Source organism: Nesoenas mayeri (genome assembly GCF_963082525.1).
Source record: "Nesoenas mayeri genome assembly, chromosome: 23".
Taxonomy (NCBI): domain Eukaryota; kingdom Metazoa; phylum Chordata; class Aves; order Columbiformes; family Columbidae; genus Nesoenas; species Nesoenas mayeri.
The window spans coordinates 4,558,869-4,574,606 of NC_137574.1; the positions used below are offsets into that span (position 1 = coordinate 4,558,869).

The 15,738-nt window shown below is 54.9% G+C and overlaps 1 protein-coding gene across 1 annotated transcript; it reads right to left on the reverse strand.

Annotated features, from left to right (window-relative positions):
* Position 1: 1 nt before the first annotated feature.
* Positions 2 to 13,731, reverse strand: CDK18 (cyclin dependent kinase 18; the record flags this gene model as incomplete). Its single annotated transcript, XM_080358221.1, is given in 16 exon segments — positions 2 to 30; positions 806 to 896; positions 1,365 to 1,407; positions 1,611 to 1,716; positions 2,261 to 2,358; positions 2,659 to 2,776; positions 2,854 to 2,973; position 2,976; positions 3,365 to 3,427; positions 3,519 to 3,544; positions 3,547 to 3,612; positions 3,964 to 4,078; positions 4,300 to 4,356; positions 6,841 to 6,966; positions 7,312 to 7,457; positions 13,608 to 13,731. Coding segments are annotated over 16 exon segments (1,329 nt in total), but the record flags the coding sequence as incomplete, so codon positions are not given.
* Positions 13,732 to 15,738: the final 2,007 nt, after the last annotated feature.

Here is a 15,738-nt window from a genome sequence, read left to right on the forward strand (position 1 = left end):
GGATCTCCTTCAGGGAGAAGATGGAGACATCTAGACAGAGAGGAAAGGGAGGGTCAGTCCTGCTGGAGCGATCTGCAAACCAGGAGGGACGGCAGCGCCCGAGGGCAGCACTGCACCTCAGCAGCGCCTTTCTCTCACGCTCCTGCTCCACATTGTCCTACCCGCAGAGTCACAGAATGTCAGGGGTTGGAAGGGACCTGGAAAGCTCATCCAGTGCAATCCCCCCATGGAGCAGGAACACCCAGATGAGGTTACACAGGAAGGTGTCCAGGCGGGTTGGAATGTCTGCACAGAAGGAGACTCCACAACCCCCTGGGCAGCCTGGGCCAGGCTCTGACACCCTCACCGGGAACAAGTTTCTTCTCACATTTAAGTGGAACCTCCTGTGTTCCAGTTTGCACCTATTGCCCCTTGTCCTGTCACTGGTTGTCACCAGAAGAGCCTGGCTCCATCCTCCTGACACTCCCCCTTTCCATATTGATGCCCATGAATGAGTCACCTCAGTGTCCTCTTGTCCAGCTCCAGAGCCCCAGCTCCCTCAGCCTTTCCTCACACGGGAGATGCTCCACTCCCTTCAGCATCTTGGTGGCTGCGCTGGACTCTCTCCAGCAGCTCCCTGTTCTTCTTGAACTGCTCCTTGCCCTTTCAGCCACCAAGGTCCCATCCCACCCTGCTGCAGGAGCTCCTCCCAGTGAGCAAAGACAAGAGGTATCTCAAGAGACCTGGCTGCAAACCACCCCCCTGGGGCTGCGCAGCATCTCTCTTTGCTCCACATCCCCCTGGCCAGAGGACAACGTGCACTTACTGTCGGGCAGGAGATGAACCCTCTCTCCCAGGCTCTTGAAGTACGCGTGCCGCAGGGCTGCCTCCGCCGAAATCCGGCCTTTGGCTTCAAACTGCACAAAACCCCACAGAAAGGCAATTACACATGTGCGAGATGGCTCAGAGCCCCGGAAAAGGTGAGTGCACACCTGTGCATGTGTCAGTGCCCCAGCAAGTTCATGTGCCGTGTGTCCAAACCCCGTGCATGCCGTGGGGCTGTGCAGGCAATTCCCAGCGCTGTTTGCATGTGCGCAAGTGACAGCACACGCTGGGTGACCACGGGAGTGCACCGGCCATATCACATCTTACATCTCACATCAGGGCTGTGACCCCTTCCTTGTGTCTGAGGGGACACAGGGTGAAGGATGGTTCGCCGTCCTTAAAGGGAGGTGGTTTGGGACAGCATCTATATGACCACAGCTGTAGGGCCATGGTTTATTCTACAGTCACAGCTCCCGCCCTGCCCAGCTCCAAAATCAGCATGAAGGCAGCCAGAGTACCTTAATTTCAGCAAACTCCTTTGCACCTGCTCTACTACTCACCAGAAGGAGGTTCATCAGCAAGTCAATGCCTTCTGAGTCCAGCCTGAGAGAAGGAGGAAAGAAAAAATGGAGCATTATTGCACGCAGGAGACATTGCAATAGTCAGTGCAAGGGACAAGTGGTGGCTGAGACCTCCAGTGCATTCAGAAACTGCCAGCACCACAAGGAGGAAAGTAAACTGGTCCTTCCCAGGCTCCCTTTTAGGACCAGCACAAGCTCACCATGCGTCCCTGCTCAAGGAGGTACCTTGGGGCGTGATTTATTAACGGCTGGGCTCTGTACTGCGTGAAATTGTAAGCCTTAAACTCCTCATTGGATGTTATTCCAGGCCAGGTCTCTTCTGTTGGGGTTCCTGGGAGGGGAAGAGAGGGAAACACGTCATGCTCACTTGGTGCAGAGAGAACAGACGCACGTGAGTGCCAGTGTCCAGCCCGGGAGACAGGGCACGGATTTCCCCGCCTGCACATAGAATCACAGAATCATTTTGGTTGGAAAAGACCCTCGAGATCATTGAGTCCAACCATTCCCCCACCCCCTGGCACTGCCCCATGTCCCTGAGAACCTCATGTCCATCTGTCCAGCCCTCCAGGGATGGTGACTCCAGCACTGCCCTGGGCAGCCTGTTCCAATGCCCCACAGCCCTTTGGGGAAGAAATTGTTCCTAATATTTTATCTAAACCTCATCTGGTGCCACAGGGCAAGCTTGGCAGGGGGCTGCAGGCAGTGCCTGCCCACGCCTGCCCACGCCAGGCTTTGCTCCCTGCCCACGCCAGGCTTTGCTCCCTGCCCATGCCAGGCTTTGCGCCCTGCGGGTCCCCAGCCTGGCTCTGTCCCTGCTCCCGCAGGCAGCCACTGCCCTCGCGTGGGATTTGTGAGACAGCAGAAGACTCGCTCACCCAGCAGCCTGAAGATCAAATGCAGCTCTTCTTTCACCGTGGAGCCGGGGAACATGGGGCGTCCGGTGACCATCTCGTAGTGGATGCACCCGACACCCCTAAAGCAGCAGTAGAAGCTCTGGGATTAGTGGGGGAGAACACCCCACCACCCCTTGGCCAGGACTGAGGTTCCTGGAGAGGGAAAGATGCTCCAGGAGCCGTGTCCCTTTTCTGCTACAAGTAACTAGTTGTTCTTGGTTGTGGACAATGTGCTCCAAAGACCCTGAGGCTCTGGGAGAGCCCACCACCCTCTGGTGAACCAACACTACGGGCACACATGGTGCTGCCCTGGCAGATGGATGGAAACACCCGATCCAGCACCCCTGAGACCTTGGGAAGCTCAGAGCTGTGACTCACACATGTCAATGGGTGTGGAATATTCGGTAGATCCCAGCAGGACGTCAGGGGGCCGGTACCACAGCGTGACCACCTCATTGGAATACGTTTTTGTAGGGACGGACTTGGCTCTGGCTAGTCCTGAGGATGAAAGGATGGGCATCAAGGAGCTGCACCTCCTCACGAAGCTGTATCTTCCCCAGAGAGGGCCCACGTACCAAAATCAGCCAGCTTGAGCTCTCCTCTCTCATTGATGAGCAGGTTCTGGGGTTTGAGGTCTCTGTGCAGGATCTTTCTCCCGTGACAGTAAGCCAGCCCACGCAGCAGCTGGAACATGAGATCTGTGGCAGAGAGAAGGGGGTTGCATCTAGCACTGGGGCACGGGTACCAAAAATGAGTCTGCTCCAAGGGCTCTCAAACTCATGGCCAGGAAAGACTCCTGGAAGCTGCTCTGCGGTGGGACACACTATAGACAAGTGTTCAGACCCACCACCAGCAATCCAGAAAAGGGGATGAACAAATTCTGCCATGCACGGTAACTTTATTTAGGGTGGTAGTGACTTGAAAAAAGCTGCTGGAGCATCAGAACAGGCTGAAAAAGGTCAAAGAAGAGTGAAAAGGCTGAAGTGGAGAGAGAAGGAACATTCAGCCTCACCCACCCTGCAACGCCCTGGACCGCGCTCAGGGGGAGCTTCCAAATGTGGGGTCCCAGGCAGCATGGCATCTCACCTTCACATTGTGCACGCTCATCAGGTTCCCACAGTTATCCAGATATTGCTTGAGGTCATTGTCCTGCAAGGGGAAGCAGCCATCAGCCTCTCCTTACCTCGGACCCCATCACTCACCATCCCCCCGTTCCCACAGGGAGCCCCCCCAGACCCACCAGGTACTCGAAGACGAGGGTGAGGAGCGCTCGGTGTGGATGATGTCGTGCAGGGTCACGATGTTGGCGTGTTTCAGGTTCTTCAGCAGTGACACTGCAAGGAGAGGACGTGGCAGGTTGGGGCAGCAGGAGCTGCGTGGCCTCGGAGAATCATTTGGGTTGGAAAAGCCTCTCAGGATCATTGAGTCCAACCGTTCCCCCACCCCTGGCACTACCTGAGACCCTCATCTCTGTCTGTTCAACCCCTCCAGGGATGGTGACTCCAGCACTGCCCTGGGCAGCCTGTTCCAATGCCCAACAGCCCTTTCCATGACAAAAGAAATTCCTAATATTCAATGATGGTGGGAATGAAGGTAGAAATATCCACCTGCATCACCCATCCCAAATGTGCTGTGACCTGGCATTGCCTGTGAGGGCTGTGATGGGAAAAGCCCCCCGTCCTCACCTTCCCGTATGGCCGTGCAAGGTGCCCCTTCCTCATGCTCCAGGCGGATCTCCTTCAGGGCAACGAGGTTTTCGGTCAGTTTGCTGCGTCCCTTGAATACAGTGGCATAAGTGCCCTGGGGGAGAGAGAAACACAAGCTGCACAGCCCATTTATCAGGGTGGCACAACACTGATACACTCCATAACTTTTGGAGGATGGATAATTTACAGCTAAAAGGCCAAGTCTGAAGTCTACAGAAAGACCTGTCTAAGAATTGCTATATATTGAAATTTGACCACAGCCTACCCTTTGCACTTCTAACTTAAACCCTTACAGGGGTTTCATAGTCTACTCACCTCTCCCAGTTTATCCAGTTTAACATAAGTTTCCAGCTTCCCGAACCCAATATCTGACTGTAAAAGAGAATGGAAAACATCACTGGGTAGGTCAGGAATGGCTTCAGGTCCTGGGGGGAAGGTCAAGGCCAGCGGACAGTCGCAGCTTTGGGGGCAGATCAATCACAGCAGGTGTTTGCATGCAGCAACTGACACCCAGCCCTTTTCTTGAGTGATTTCTATGTCCTGGTCTTCACTGCGACTCCGTTCATTTCTCTGAGTTCTGATCAAATCAAGTGTGAAAGGGACATTTTCCCATTTGGAACAGTTAACTCTTTAACGTGTTGCCAAGACCTGCTCTCGTGTACCCAGTCAAAGAAGGGCAACCACTGCAAGGCAGGGATTTTGGTGTCCCTCCTAGCAGAGCCCTGACACTGCAGTGTTCTGTGGGGACAGAAACACCTCCTTGGTCAGTCTGGATTACCTGTGTGCCAGGTTCCCAACACAACAGCACCCAGAGCCCAGGCCAAACTGGCGCTACTGAAGCTTAAATACTAAACAAGGGTCATTCACCCAAAAAATAATGTTTGCATTAGTGCAGTCCCAGAGCAGCAGCTCTGACTCCAGCCCAGCTCAAGGACCCCCCAAACCTCACAGTAGCAGATGGAGCTGGATGGACAGCTGTCAATCAGCAAGCACATACAATCATAGGATCATTTCAGCTGGAAGAGACCCTCAGGATCATTGAGTCCAACCATAACCCAACTCTAGCACTAACCCATGTCCCTGAGAACCTCGTCTAAACGCCTTTTAAACCCTCCAGGATGGTGACTCCAGCACTGCCCTGGGCAGCCTGTTCCAATGCCCAACACACCTTTCCAGGAAGAATTTTTTCCTAATATCCAATCTAATCCTCCCTTGGCACATGGGCTGTGTGGAGGGAAAGCTGGGTTTTTGCTCACACAGGCTGGATTTGGACCAGCAAATCCCAGGAGAACATAGCATGTTTTTACTCCGTCTTGGCTTCCCCAAACCTTCTGCATCCCCTGCGAACAGATGTGTCCTGAGCAGGGAAATGAAGTGGCTGCTGCAATTGGAGGTGCTGTACAACCCCCCGGAGCCATCCTGCCAGTTTTGCATGTCTTATTCATGGCGGAAACCATGAATATTAACAGCGCATTGCTCTGGCTGTGTCTATTTTATTGATTAGACGGAACAGGCAGGTAAATGCGAGCTCTCCCTTTCTCCTCCCTTCCCTGAATGCCAGATCTGAAGACGCCTGCTGAGCCCTCGCTGCCGTGTCTGTACAGCTCCGAGCGCTCCCGGGCAGCAGGACACACGCTTGTACATTTGTAATCAGGGCACCGGCTTCTTCCTCCCACATATGCTGATGCTCTGCAGGAAAGTAACTGAAATGCCAACACTGATGCAAAAGCTAATTCATTATTTATCGGCATTTGCATTTCAACTAGCAGAAGCCCCAGCACTTGCTAAACCGCAGGAGGTTTCCCACCTCCTCCCCTTTGAAAGGAGCCAGGTGGAAAGGAAAGGCAGGCATGTGCAGAGGTGAGTGAAGGAATGTGCAGGGCTGGGGATTTGCTGGGCAGGATGTGGATCTGCATGTGTAGGAGTGACACGGGGACAATATGCACATGTGTGTGTGTGCAGAAAGGGATTTGCATTGGCAGGGATGTGTGTGCGTCTCTCAATGACACACAGGAGGTAAAAGGGAGCTGGCACAGCAGGGCAGGACCGCGTGGGTGGGTGACAATCACAGAGTCACAGAATCCCAGAGTGTCAGGGGTTGGAAGGGCCCTGGAAAGCTCATCCAGTGCAATCCCCCCATGGAGCAGGAACACCCAGATGAGGTTACACAGGAAGGTGTCCAGGCGGGTTGGAATGTCTGCACAGAAGGAGACTCCACAACCCCCCTGGGCAGCCTGGGCCAGGCTCTGACACTCTCACCAGGAACAAGTTTCTTCTCAGATTTCAGTGGAACCTCCTGTGTTCCAGTTTGCACCCATTGCCCCTTGTCCTGTCACTGGTTGTCACCAGCAGAGCCTGGCTCCATCCTCCTGACACTGCCCCTTTCCATATTGATCTCCATGAATGAGTCCCCCCTCAGTGTCCTCTTGTCCAGCTCCAGAGCCCCAGCTCCCTCAGCCTTTCCTCACACGGGAGATGCTCCACTCCCTGCAGCATCTTGGTGGCTGCGCTGGACTCTCTGCAGCAGTTCCCTGTCCTGCTGGAACTGAGGGGCCACAACTGGACACAAGATTCCAGGTGTGGTCTCCCCAGGGCAGAGCAGAGGGGCAGGAGAACCTCTCTGACCTACTGACCACCCCCTTCTAACCCACCCCAGGTCCCATTGGCTTCCTGGCCACAAGGGCCCAGTGCTGGCTCATGGTCACCCTGCTGTCCCCAGGACCCCCAGCTCCCTTTCCCCTACACTGCTCTCCAACAGGTCTTTCCCAGCTTATACTGGAACCTGCTGGCTTCGAACTGTGTGTGTGAAGCCAGACGCTGTAGCTGGCACTGCTCGCTCTGCACAACCAGACTTACGAGGGAAGCCCGTCGGGACATCCTGCTGAGGGGCTTGGGGAACTCCGGGCTCTCCATCTGCAGCTTCTGCAAGAACTCGGGGGGCAGGCGGATGTCCATGGGCAGGGAGAGCCGCTTGCTGACATCCTGTGGAGAGGGTGACGAACGCATCTGATGAAAGGAGGTCTGTGCAGAGGCATTTAAGGGGAAGTGCTCTCTAACCAGAGCCGGCGTTAACGCCGAAGCAACGGGTGCAGCAACCATGGGATCCTTAGTCAAAGGAAAAAGGAAGGTGTGCGCGCATGTGTGTGCACGGGGATGTGCACTGGGCTTTGTCAGGTACCACGAATATTCCCAAGAGGACAGCAGGGCTCATGGCCGAGACTGTCAGGCCCCCACAAATCAACCGGCGGCTCTTCCAGCCAGCAGGCAGGTGACAACGCCAACTCACCGCGTCCTCTCTGCCCGCCCCGGCCCGCCGCAGGTACTCACCTCCATGGAGAAGCGGCGCTGGTTGTTGTTGCGGTAGCGCACGGCCATGGGGGACTGTCCCTCCGCCTCGGAGGGGGACACGGGGCTGCCGTCTGCTCGGAAGTCCCTGCCCAGGTGGCCCAGCTGCAGGTGCCCTTGAGCCAGGTCTGAGGACAAAGAGAAAGGAGAAGGAGCTGCTGGAGTGGGCAGCAGAAGTGCCAAGGCCCAAGGCTTTGGAGAAAAGAGAATGAGAGCAAGACAGGGAGGTCCAGAGATGCTCTGGGGCCATAGGAAAGTCTTCTTCCTCCTCTTCATCCAGGAGGCAAAGAAAATACCTGCTTTTTGCTCCAGACTTTTGCACGGGGTTTTGCACAGGTGAGTATTCATCTTAACTTCCCAGCCTTATCTTCAACTAACGTCACACTAGACAAAACACAATTTGTACTTTAGGAACACCGACGTGCCTGAGCGTGGCTCCGGATCCCTCCATGTGAGGTGTGTGCAACAACAAAACAGAAAGAAAACCCTGCTTCGGGGGAGTTTACAAGCACACGTACCTAATCTGCTGCAGGAATCGCCAAAACCAACAGACACCAGGGTATTTTTCTCTAAGGATGTGACCGTTTCTCAGCAGATGTTTGGGATTAAAGGCTGCGGAGTCACGTATTGCAAAACAAAACACTCCAGGCTTTCCTGCCCCAGCCTGTTGCATTCAGCCAGACACACAGACCTGAGAAGCACAAAAGCTCTCTTGAAAACCAAAGCAGCTCAGAAAAATAATTCTTCTCTCGGGACCCTGGGTGTGAAGCCTCAGTGAGCCCAAGCAAACCTGAAAGGAGCAAGAAATCAGAACAAAATAAGCCATTGAGCTCCCTCTGGTCTCCAGTTTGAGGCTTGCACTTAAATCTCCTCACTCCGTAATTAACAGCTGGTTGCTGGGGATACTCTGGCACACAGACTCAGACACAGCAAAATGCTCCTGAGTGCAAGGCAGGTCACCCAGAGCCCAGCAAAGGGGACCCCCCAGGTTCACAAAGATGCTGCTCCCCAGGGGCTGTTCAGAAGGTGGCAGCACTAACTGGGTGTGCTGGGATGCAGGTGGCAGTGCTAACTGGGTGTGCTGGGATGCAGGAAGCAGTGCTAACTGGGTGTGCTGGGATGCAGGTGGCAGTGCTAACTGGGTGTGCTGGGATGCAGGAGGCAGTGCTAACTGGGTGTGCTGGGATGCAGGAAGCAGTGCTAACTGGGTGTGCTGGGATGCAGGAAGCAGCGCTAACTGGGTGTGCTGGGATGCAGGAGGCAGCGCTAACTGGGCATACTGGGATGCAGGAGGCAGCGCTAACTGGGTGTGCTGGGATGCAGGAGGCAGCGCTAACTGGGTGTGCTGGGATGCAGGAAGCAGCGCTAACTAGGTGTGCTGGGATGCAGGAGGCAGCGCTAACTGGGCATACTGGGATGCAGGAGGCAGCGCTAACTGGGTGTGCTGGGATGCAGGAGGCGGCACTAACTGGGTGTGCTGGGATGCAGGTGGCAGCGCTAACTGGCTGTGCTGGGATGCAGGAGGCGGCACTAACTGGGTGTACTGGGATGCAGGAGGCAGCGCTAACTGGCTGTGCTGGGATACAGGAGGCAGCGCTAACTGGCTGTGCTGGGATGCAGCAGCACCACCTCCCCAAGGGAGGGATGCATCTCCCTCTGTAAAGGCATGTGGCCAAGCAGGGGACAACCGCTTTCTCTCCTTCCCGGTGGCCATAGTGTTCTCTTTCCTCTTGTCTAAACTTTGCAGCACCCCCCAAGTCAGGCAGACCTCCCGGTCCTGCCACAAAGCGCCGATGTCCTCTGGTGCTGCAGTTATGTCCCCAGAGCCAGGAGAAACATCGCAGCAGGGAAAACCCCCGGGGAGGACCTGAGATGCTCCAAACTGAGCCACCCAAGTCCTCAAGCTCTTTCCGCGAGCTGCACAGAGACAATTCCCAGCGCAGCTTTCAGCGCAGCCAGCGATGATCTCATTGCTGTCGGGGGGAGCAGGGCTGGGACCTGGCTGCATGTTGCTCATCTGATGGATGAGAAGTGATGGGCAAGTGACCTGGGAAAAGATGTGGTTTTGTGCTGCGGTCGCTAGGGGAATGGGGGACCCGCAATCTTAGGGGTGTCCTCCACTCAAGGGAGGGGCTCAGCCCATGACACTGGGCGCGGGGGCATCTGAAACAGCGCCAGGAGCTTTTGGGCAGATAGGCAAGAAAAAGGCACAGCGTCACCTTTTTTCCCAGGACCGCTGCAGGACTCTGGTCCCTGTCCCTTTCCATGCAGGAACAGTTAGGAAACTCACCCTGAATGAACCACAGGTATGAAATCAATGTGGAGCAATTAAACTGCATCAAATCTTTTTTAACTTGTTCACTTCCTAAGCAAATGATCTGGAGGGAACAAAAGAAATAAAGGCCATTTTAAACCTGACTTGAATGGAGTTTAACTAATCCACTTTAAATGATTGTTTGGGCGAATTTGTGCTGGTTCCCATAGGTAAATGAGCCCAAAGACGTGGGAAAAGATGCAAGGTGCAAACCTGCAGCGCTCTCTCTCTGAACCACCAGCACACCAACCTCTCCTCATCTCCAGGAGCATCAGATGTAAAGCCAGAGGTAAGATGATAACCTGGACCCTCCAGCACACACAAAGGGAGTGGGATCGGCGAAAGGTGAACTGCCAAAGGATGGGAAAAGCATGTGAAAATAGAGAAGACTTGCAGAGATGAGGGGAAAGGGGTTTTAGCTGCCGTGGGGCCAGCACGGACCATCCTGCATCACCGCGAGGTGCCCACAGCACCCGGGGACACCCGGTCCTGCAGGTTGCCCCTGGGCTTGGGGAACCTTCTGGGTGCTCACGGGAGGAGACGTGAAGCTGTGGGTGTGCAAACCTGTTTGCTTCTGCTCGGCATTTCATGTGGATTACGGTGCGCCCTGACACTCCGCAAATAATGAGGCTGCATGGGATATCAAAGCAAATTAAGGCGAGACCGCAGACACGGCGGCTGCCTTTGACGAGCCTCCCGCCTTTTTTTGATAAATATATTTAAACGCTGCCTCTGCCAAAACAAGCTTTGATCTCCCAAGGAAAGGGGCCAGAACCTTTCCCTGCTTGCCCGACTTATAACTTTTAATTACTTTGCTAAGTGTGAACTCTCCTCTCCAAGCTCTGTTACACTCATGCGGAAGGGCTGCACTCAGACCTTGCATTATTCATCCTCCTTCCTCCTCCTCCTCATCGCTTCTTCATGGCCTTGCACTCCAAAGGCCAGATGTGTCTCTGCTTTACACCATTGCAAACTGGGAGTTACGTGGCTTCACAACCCGAATATGGACAATATTTGTCCTCGGAGGACAGACCGGGCAAGGTTTCTTGGGGCAAAGCCTTGGCATAGACAGGAGCTATTGCTGGATGGCACCAGCTCTTCCCAAAGCAAACAGGAGCCACCAAGACCTGACAGCTCTGAAAATCTGGAATATGGAGAGGAATGTGTGACTGGGGAAGGTCATGAAGAAAGGAGAGAGACCATGGAGAAGGTTCTGCTTCATCAGCCCCAGGCACAGGCCTCTCTGCATTGTCACACTCCATCAAGGTGACATTGCTCACGACGGGATGTGTCTGGGCTGGAAAGCTGTTTGCTTTTCCACTTGCCAGCTCTGCTTCTCTCCAGCCTCATTCTATCAGCCTCTGCGAGTGAAGTCATGAGAATTACGGGATGGAGAGGACGGAGCTGGGGATTTCCCACCAAACCGGGTTTCCACCCCCAAGAAAGCCACAACTCGTCCCGCTGCCAGACTTGGAGCAGCTCTGCATGTGCTTTTGGAGCATCTCATGAACAGGTTGCCTGGGCTCCGCACCCCCCCCGTCCCCAAGGACAGGCAGGGGCACTCACAGCCGCCAAAGCGCAGGATTTTCAGGCTGCCCCGACCTGTGAACGCTGATAACCTGCGATTTCTGATGCTGGAGGAAAAACAACAACTGCGAGCAGTTCCCTGAGGAGCTGCGCGAGGTGATGACAGACAAAAGTGATGTGCTGATCTCTGCTGTGATTAGCACAGAGGGATCAGGTGCCTGAGCTGTCGTGGGTCATCTGCTTACTGGGAGAGAAAAGATCCCTGGATGGATCCTTGGAAAGATCCCTGCAGGCACAGACAGCCCAGGGGCACGTCCAGAGATCCTGAGCAAGGAAGGTATGACCTGAAGCGAAGCTTTTCCCTGTTTCGTGGCAAGAGAAGCAGCACAAGAGCGGGTGCCACGGCTCTGCTACCAGTTTTCTGCACGATGGTAGCAAAGACGTTTTGCCTCTTTGCACCTCGATTTCTCCATCTGGAAAAGGGAGCAGTTCAGCGCTTCAGAGAGAACTGCTGCTTCCCCAAAGTCACAGCCCTCTCAGACCAGCTCCAAACCTCGCCACCAAACCTTGCCAAAGAGCAATGTGCACTTCAAACCATTTTTGCATGCCCTCCAGCACCACCAAAACGATCCAGTCCCCCATCTGCAGTGTCCCACTCGCACACGGTGCCTGAATGAGTCCTCACCCCGTGGTGCTGGGGCTCGGACCCCCCTGGTACCGACTCCTCCAGCTTCCCCTGCTGAGCCCCCGCAAAGAGCTCCCAAAATGCCAGGAGGGGCTTAGGAAACCAAGAGATGCCTCAGACAAACGTGGCTGTCAGGGCTCTTCATAAACAACCGCCGCAGCCTGCGGGAGACGGAGATTAAGGGCACCGTGGAGGTGACTTCTTGGAGTTGTTTACAATCCCCAAGGGAAACTTCACCAAGAGATCTCGGGCAGGAGGGCGCAGGCTCGGGGTGGTGTGTTTTCGCTCTTATTCTTTCCCGGCTCTCTCAGAAGCGACATCAAAATCCGGGATGGGGGGATAGGCAGATTCTGCCTGCACGGCTTTGCCATTCAAGGGCAAAGGAACCGTGACCGAAGCTTCGTTAAAGCAGAAGAACAGGGAAATCGCCTCTCCGACAAAGCCTCGGTGTGCACGGCAGAGATAACGAGCTCGGGCTCAGCCATCCCAGAGCAGGGGTCCCCCAAGGAAAACAGCAGCAGGAGCAGCTGGCAGCGCTCAGGACTTCCGTAGCCTCGCACCATTTTATCCCCACGGCTTCTGCCCATCTAATTAAGGGCTCAAGTCTAATTATAGCCCTCGCTGCTTGGTAGGGTGCGAGGGGAGGTGTGTGTGGAGGGGAGCTGGGAAGGATGCTGTTGAGGGCAGCCTGGGCGTCTCGGGGGATAAAGAAGAGCATCAGGAGGTGCAGGAGTGAGGAAAGCCAGCTCTAAATTAGGTTACCGCATCTCTTCTTTCAAGCAGGTTCGCTGGCACAGAGATAGTCCATCCCTGCTGGGGCAGACGCGAGTGCCAGGCAATTACATCACGGCCTCAGCCCCCGCTTGCAGCAAAAGTTTCCAGCAATTGTGGCTGCAGGGTGAGGGGAAAAAAGAGCCTGAACGTGACCTGATGGGAGCCGAGGGCACCCACACATGAATGGGCTGGCCTGTGGCAAAGCCAGTTGTTTTGGCAGGAGGCACGATGTGATCGCCAGGAGCAGCTCAGCCTTGCAACCCACAGCAGCGAATTCACCTCTGGATGAGTCAAGTCTGACTTGATCAGGTTTCCAAACGCCAGCGGCTCTGCCTGCTTGTCCGTGCACGGCCGCCTCGGCGCGATCTGCGCGGGCTGACGCCCCGAGCGTCGCCTCTGCCTCGATATACCCATAGCTGGAGACAGCAGAGCCTGCCCCAGCCTGCAGTGAGCTGCTCTGCTCGCACAAGGGATGTGCCCTGTTCAGCTCATGGAACTGTTAACTCTGAATCTCCCTGGGACCTCAAAAACTGCACCCCAAGAGAAGGCTGTGGGTCCGGGAGCAAAGGATGGGTCAGCGAAGTCCAAATGCTGCTCTGGACAGAGCGAGAAGCCCCTTGGGCTCGAGGAAAGCGTCAGTCTAGAGCTCAAACAGGCCCGAACACCACTGTCACCTTTGGGCAGGCAGGAGACTCACACTTCCACACTCTACCGTAACCACAGATGTGTCATTCCTCTCCGTTTGGCGCAAACAGCTTTCCCTCCTCTAAGGCTTTCCCTGTGCAAATATAAATCTCTCTTCAGATCAGGTTTAATGACATGGTGTCATTAACCCTGCTGGAAAGGTGGGGAAAGCAACACAGATGAAGACATTCGCCCAGCGAAAGGTTGAGGGGCTGCATGGAGATGTTTGCTTCCCCCAGATGCTCCTGAGCAGCCCCAGCACCACGGTAGGGACCCGGGTGGGGGGCTCCTTACCTTCATTCCTCCGGTTGTTGAGCTGGTTGAACTGCTCCGTGAACTCCGTCAGCGACTCCTCGATGGTCTCCGTCCGCGGAACCGAGAGCGAAAACCTCCGCTTGAAGTTTTTCATCTTGTTCATTGTCGCTTGTGCTGCGAGGGACGGCAGAGCCCTGCGGGGAAGGGGACAGAGGGGTTAAGAGAGCTGGACAATGCATGGCACAGCCCCCCAGGAACACAGACCCTGCTTTTTGGGGCTGGCAGTACCCCAAACCGAATTGTCCCTGCTGTGGATTTGCAGGGATCCCCAGGGACATCCCCTTGTCCAAGGCACCGCTGCTGTGTCACAGCAAAGAAGGAGACACGTCAGCAGGGGAATCAGGTTCCTCATGAATTTCAGAGCTGAGTGTGATCAAGAGGTGCAAGGGGGCTTTTGCTGAGCTAATTATCCAAGATGAGCCCAGCGAAGAGCCGTGGACACTGAATCACCAGTACCAACACCTCGCAGCATCCTTGGAAACCCCAGGAATGCCCAAAACAGAGAAATTCAGGGTAGAAATAAAAGGAAAGTAAGAAAGAGCAAATAGTGACGGAAAAGATTCAATGCCACGCTCATCCCTGTGCAAGGAGGTACCTCTCCCCTGGCAGTTTGGTCTCTGCTTTGCCCTTATAAGAAAGACTTTCTGAGCCAGCAGCTAAATGCTGAGCGGAGCCAGGACCAGCCAGGGGGTCCTGGAGATACACAGGGACATGCTCGGAGCTCCCAGTTTGCTCACAAGCTCTTGGCTGACTCACTCTGTACAGGCATTAGAATCACCTTAGCCAGGGATCTGATTAAAGCAATAAACCCCTTAAACGAAGAAAACCCTCCCGGTGCACTCGGGCAGCGTGCTGAGTGTCCTTGCTCCATAGACCCACAGGTACGGGCGTCTCAACCCCAACCAGCCTCAGCTCTGCCCCTTCCAGTCCCAGTCCCGGCAGGTTTGGGTCTGTCCTTCTCCTGTTCTCAACCCAATGAGCTGCTCCTCCTCCAGCCTTTATCATCTCAACCCTCTAACCTGCCTGGTGGGGGATTTTCCATTAACAGCACTGGACTCCTCCTAGCCCAAGGGGGTAACTTAAAGGGAAAATCATCTGCTGGTACCAAACAGGTACCAAAAGCTACACACACGCACATCCCACCACTCCTCACGCACCCCTGCAGCAGGTTGACCTCCCTGCTCCTGGACGTCCCCCCTGCACCCCTTTCCCTGGTTCTCCCCATTCTTCCCAGGCCCTGGGGTTTATCAGCACAACCCGGGGTGATCACATTCCAGCCTGATGCCATCAGCCCCAGCATCCGGGAGCTCATGCGCCGTGTCACCAGGGCAACAGGAACACTTGGGTTGACATGCCTGCATCTGAAAGCTTAAAAGATTATCCCTCAGCAATCTAAACACTCCGTTTGTGTGTCTGCCAAACTCTGCTGCCAGGTACGGCCCCTGCTGGGGGTGCAATCCCCCAAAAATCCCCAGCGTTCACCGCAATCCTGGGGACTCACCCCCCACAACCATCCCCATTCCTCTCCCACCTTTAACACTGCAAAAACGTAAAGCTGAAGGCTCGCCAGTAATGCTCGGGTACCTGAAACCAAGGCTGGGGGTGGGAAAGGAGGCTGCTTTGAGTTGCAAAGTGAGGCAGGAGGATGCTAGACACATCCACTTCAGCCTGCAGGCATTTCAATGTTTTCTCAGCACTACAGAATGATGCTTTGACAACAAGGATGCTGGCACTAGTGAGTGCTGCGTTCCCCAAGTCTCCATGCTGGTGCTTTCCTCCTGGCCAAGAATAAAGTCTCCAAGCAGTGCTGTTCCTTCCGAATGGAAGGCAAAGCTCAACACTTGCTTTGGAGACCATTTCCCCAGCCCAAAGCTCTGAGCTGCCTCCCTACCTTGCAAGCTAAGCAAGTTTTAACCCAGGCACTGCTGGTGCGTGGAAATACAGCTAGTGTTGCAGGCACCCAAGGAGCTAAACAGACCTGGAGGGTTTTGCTCCAGCTGTGCATGCTGACGCTGCTCAAATAGCACCAGCAAAAGCTCCAGAAGCTCCTGTGCAAGGCTCTGTTCTATTCCCAAGCAGAAAACAGGAGCTCAGGAGAATTCTGTGATGC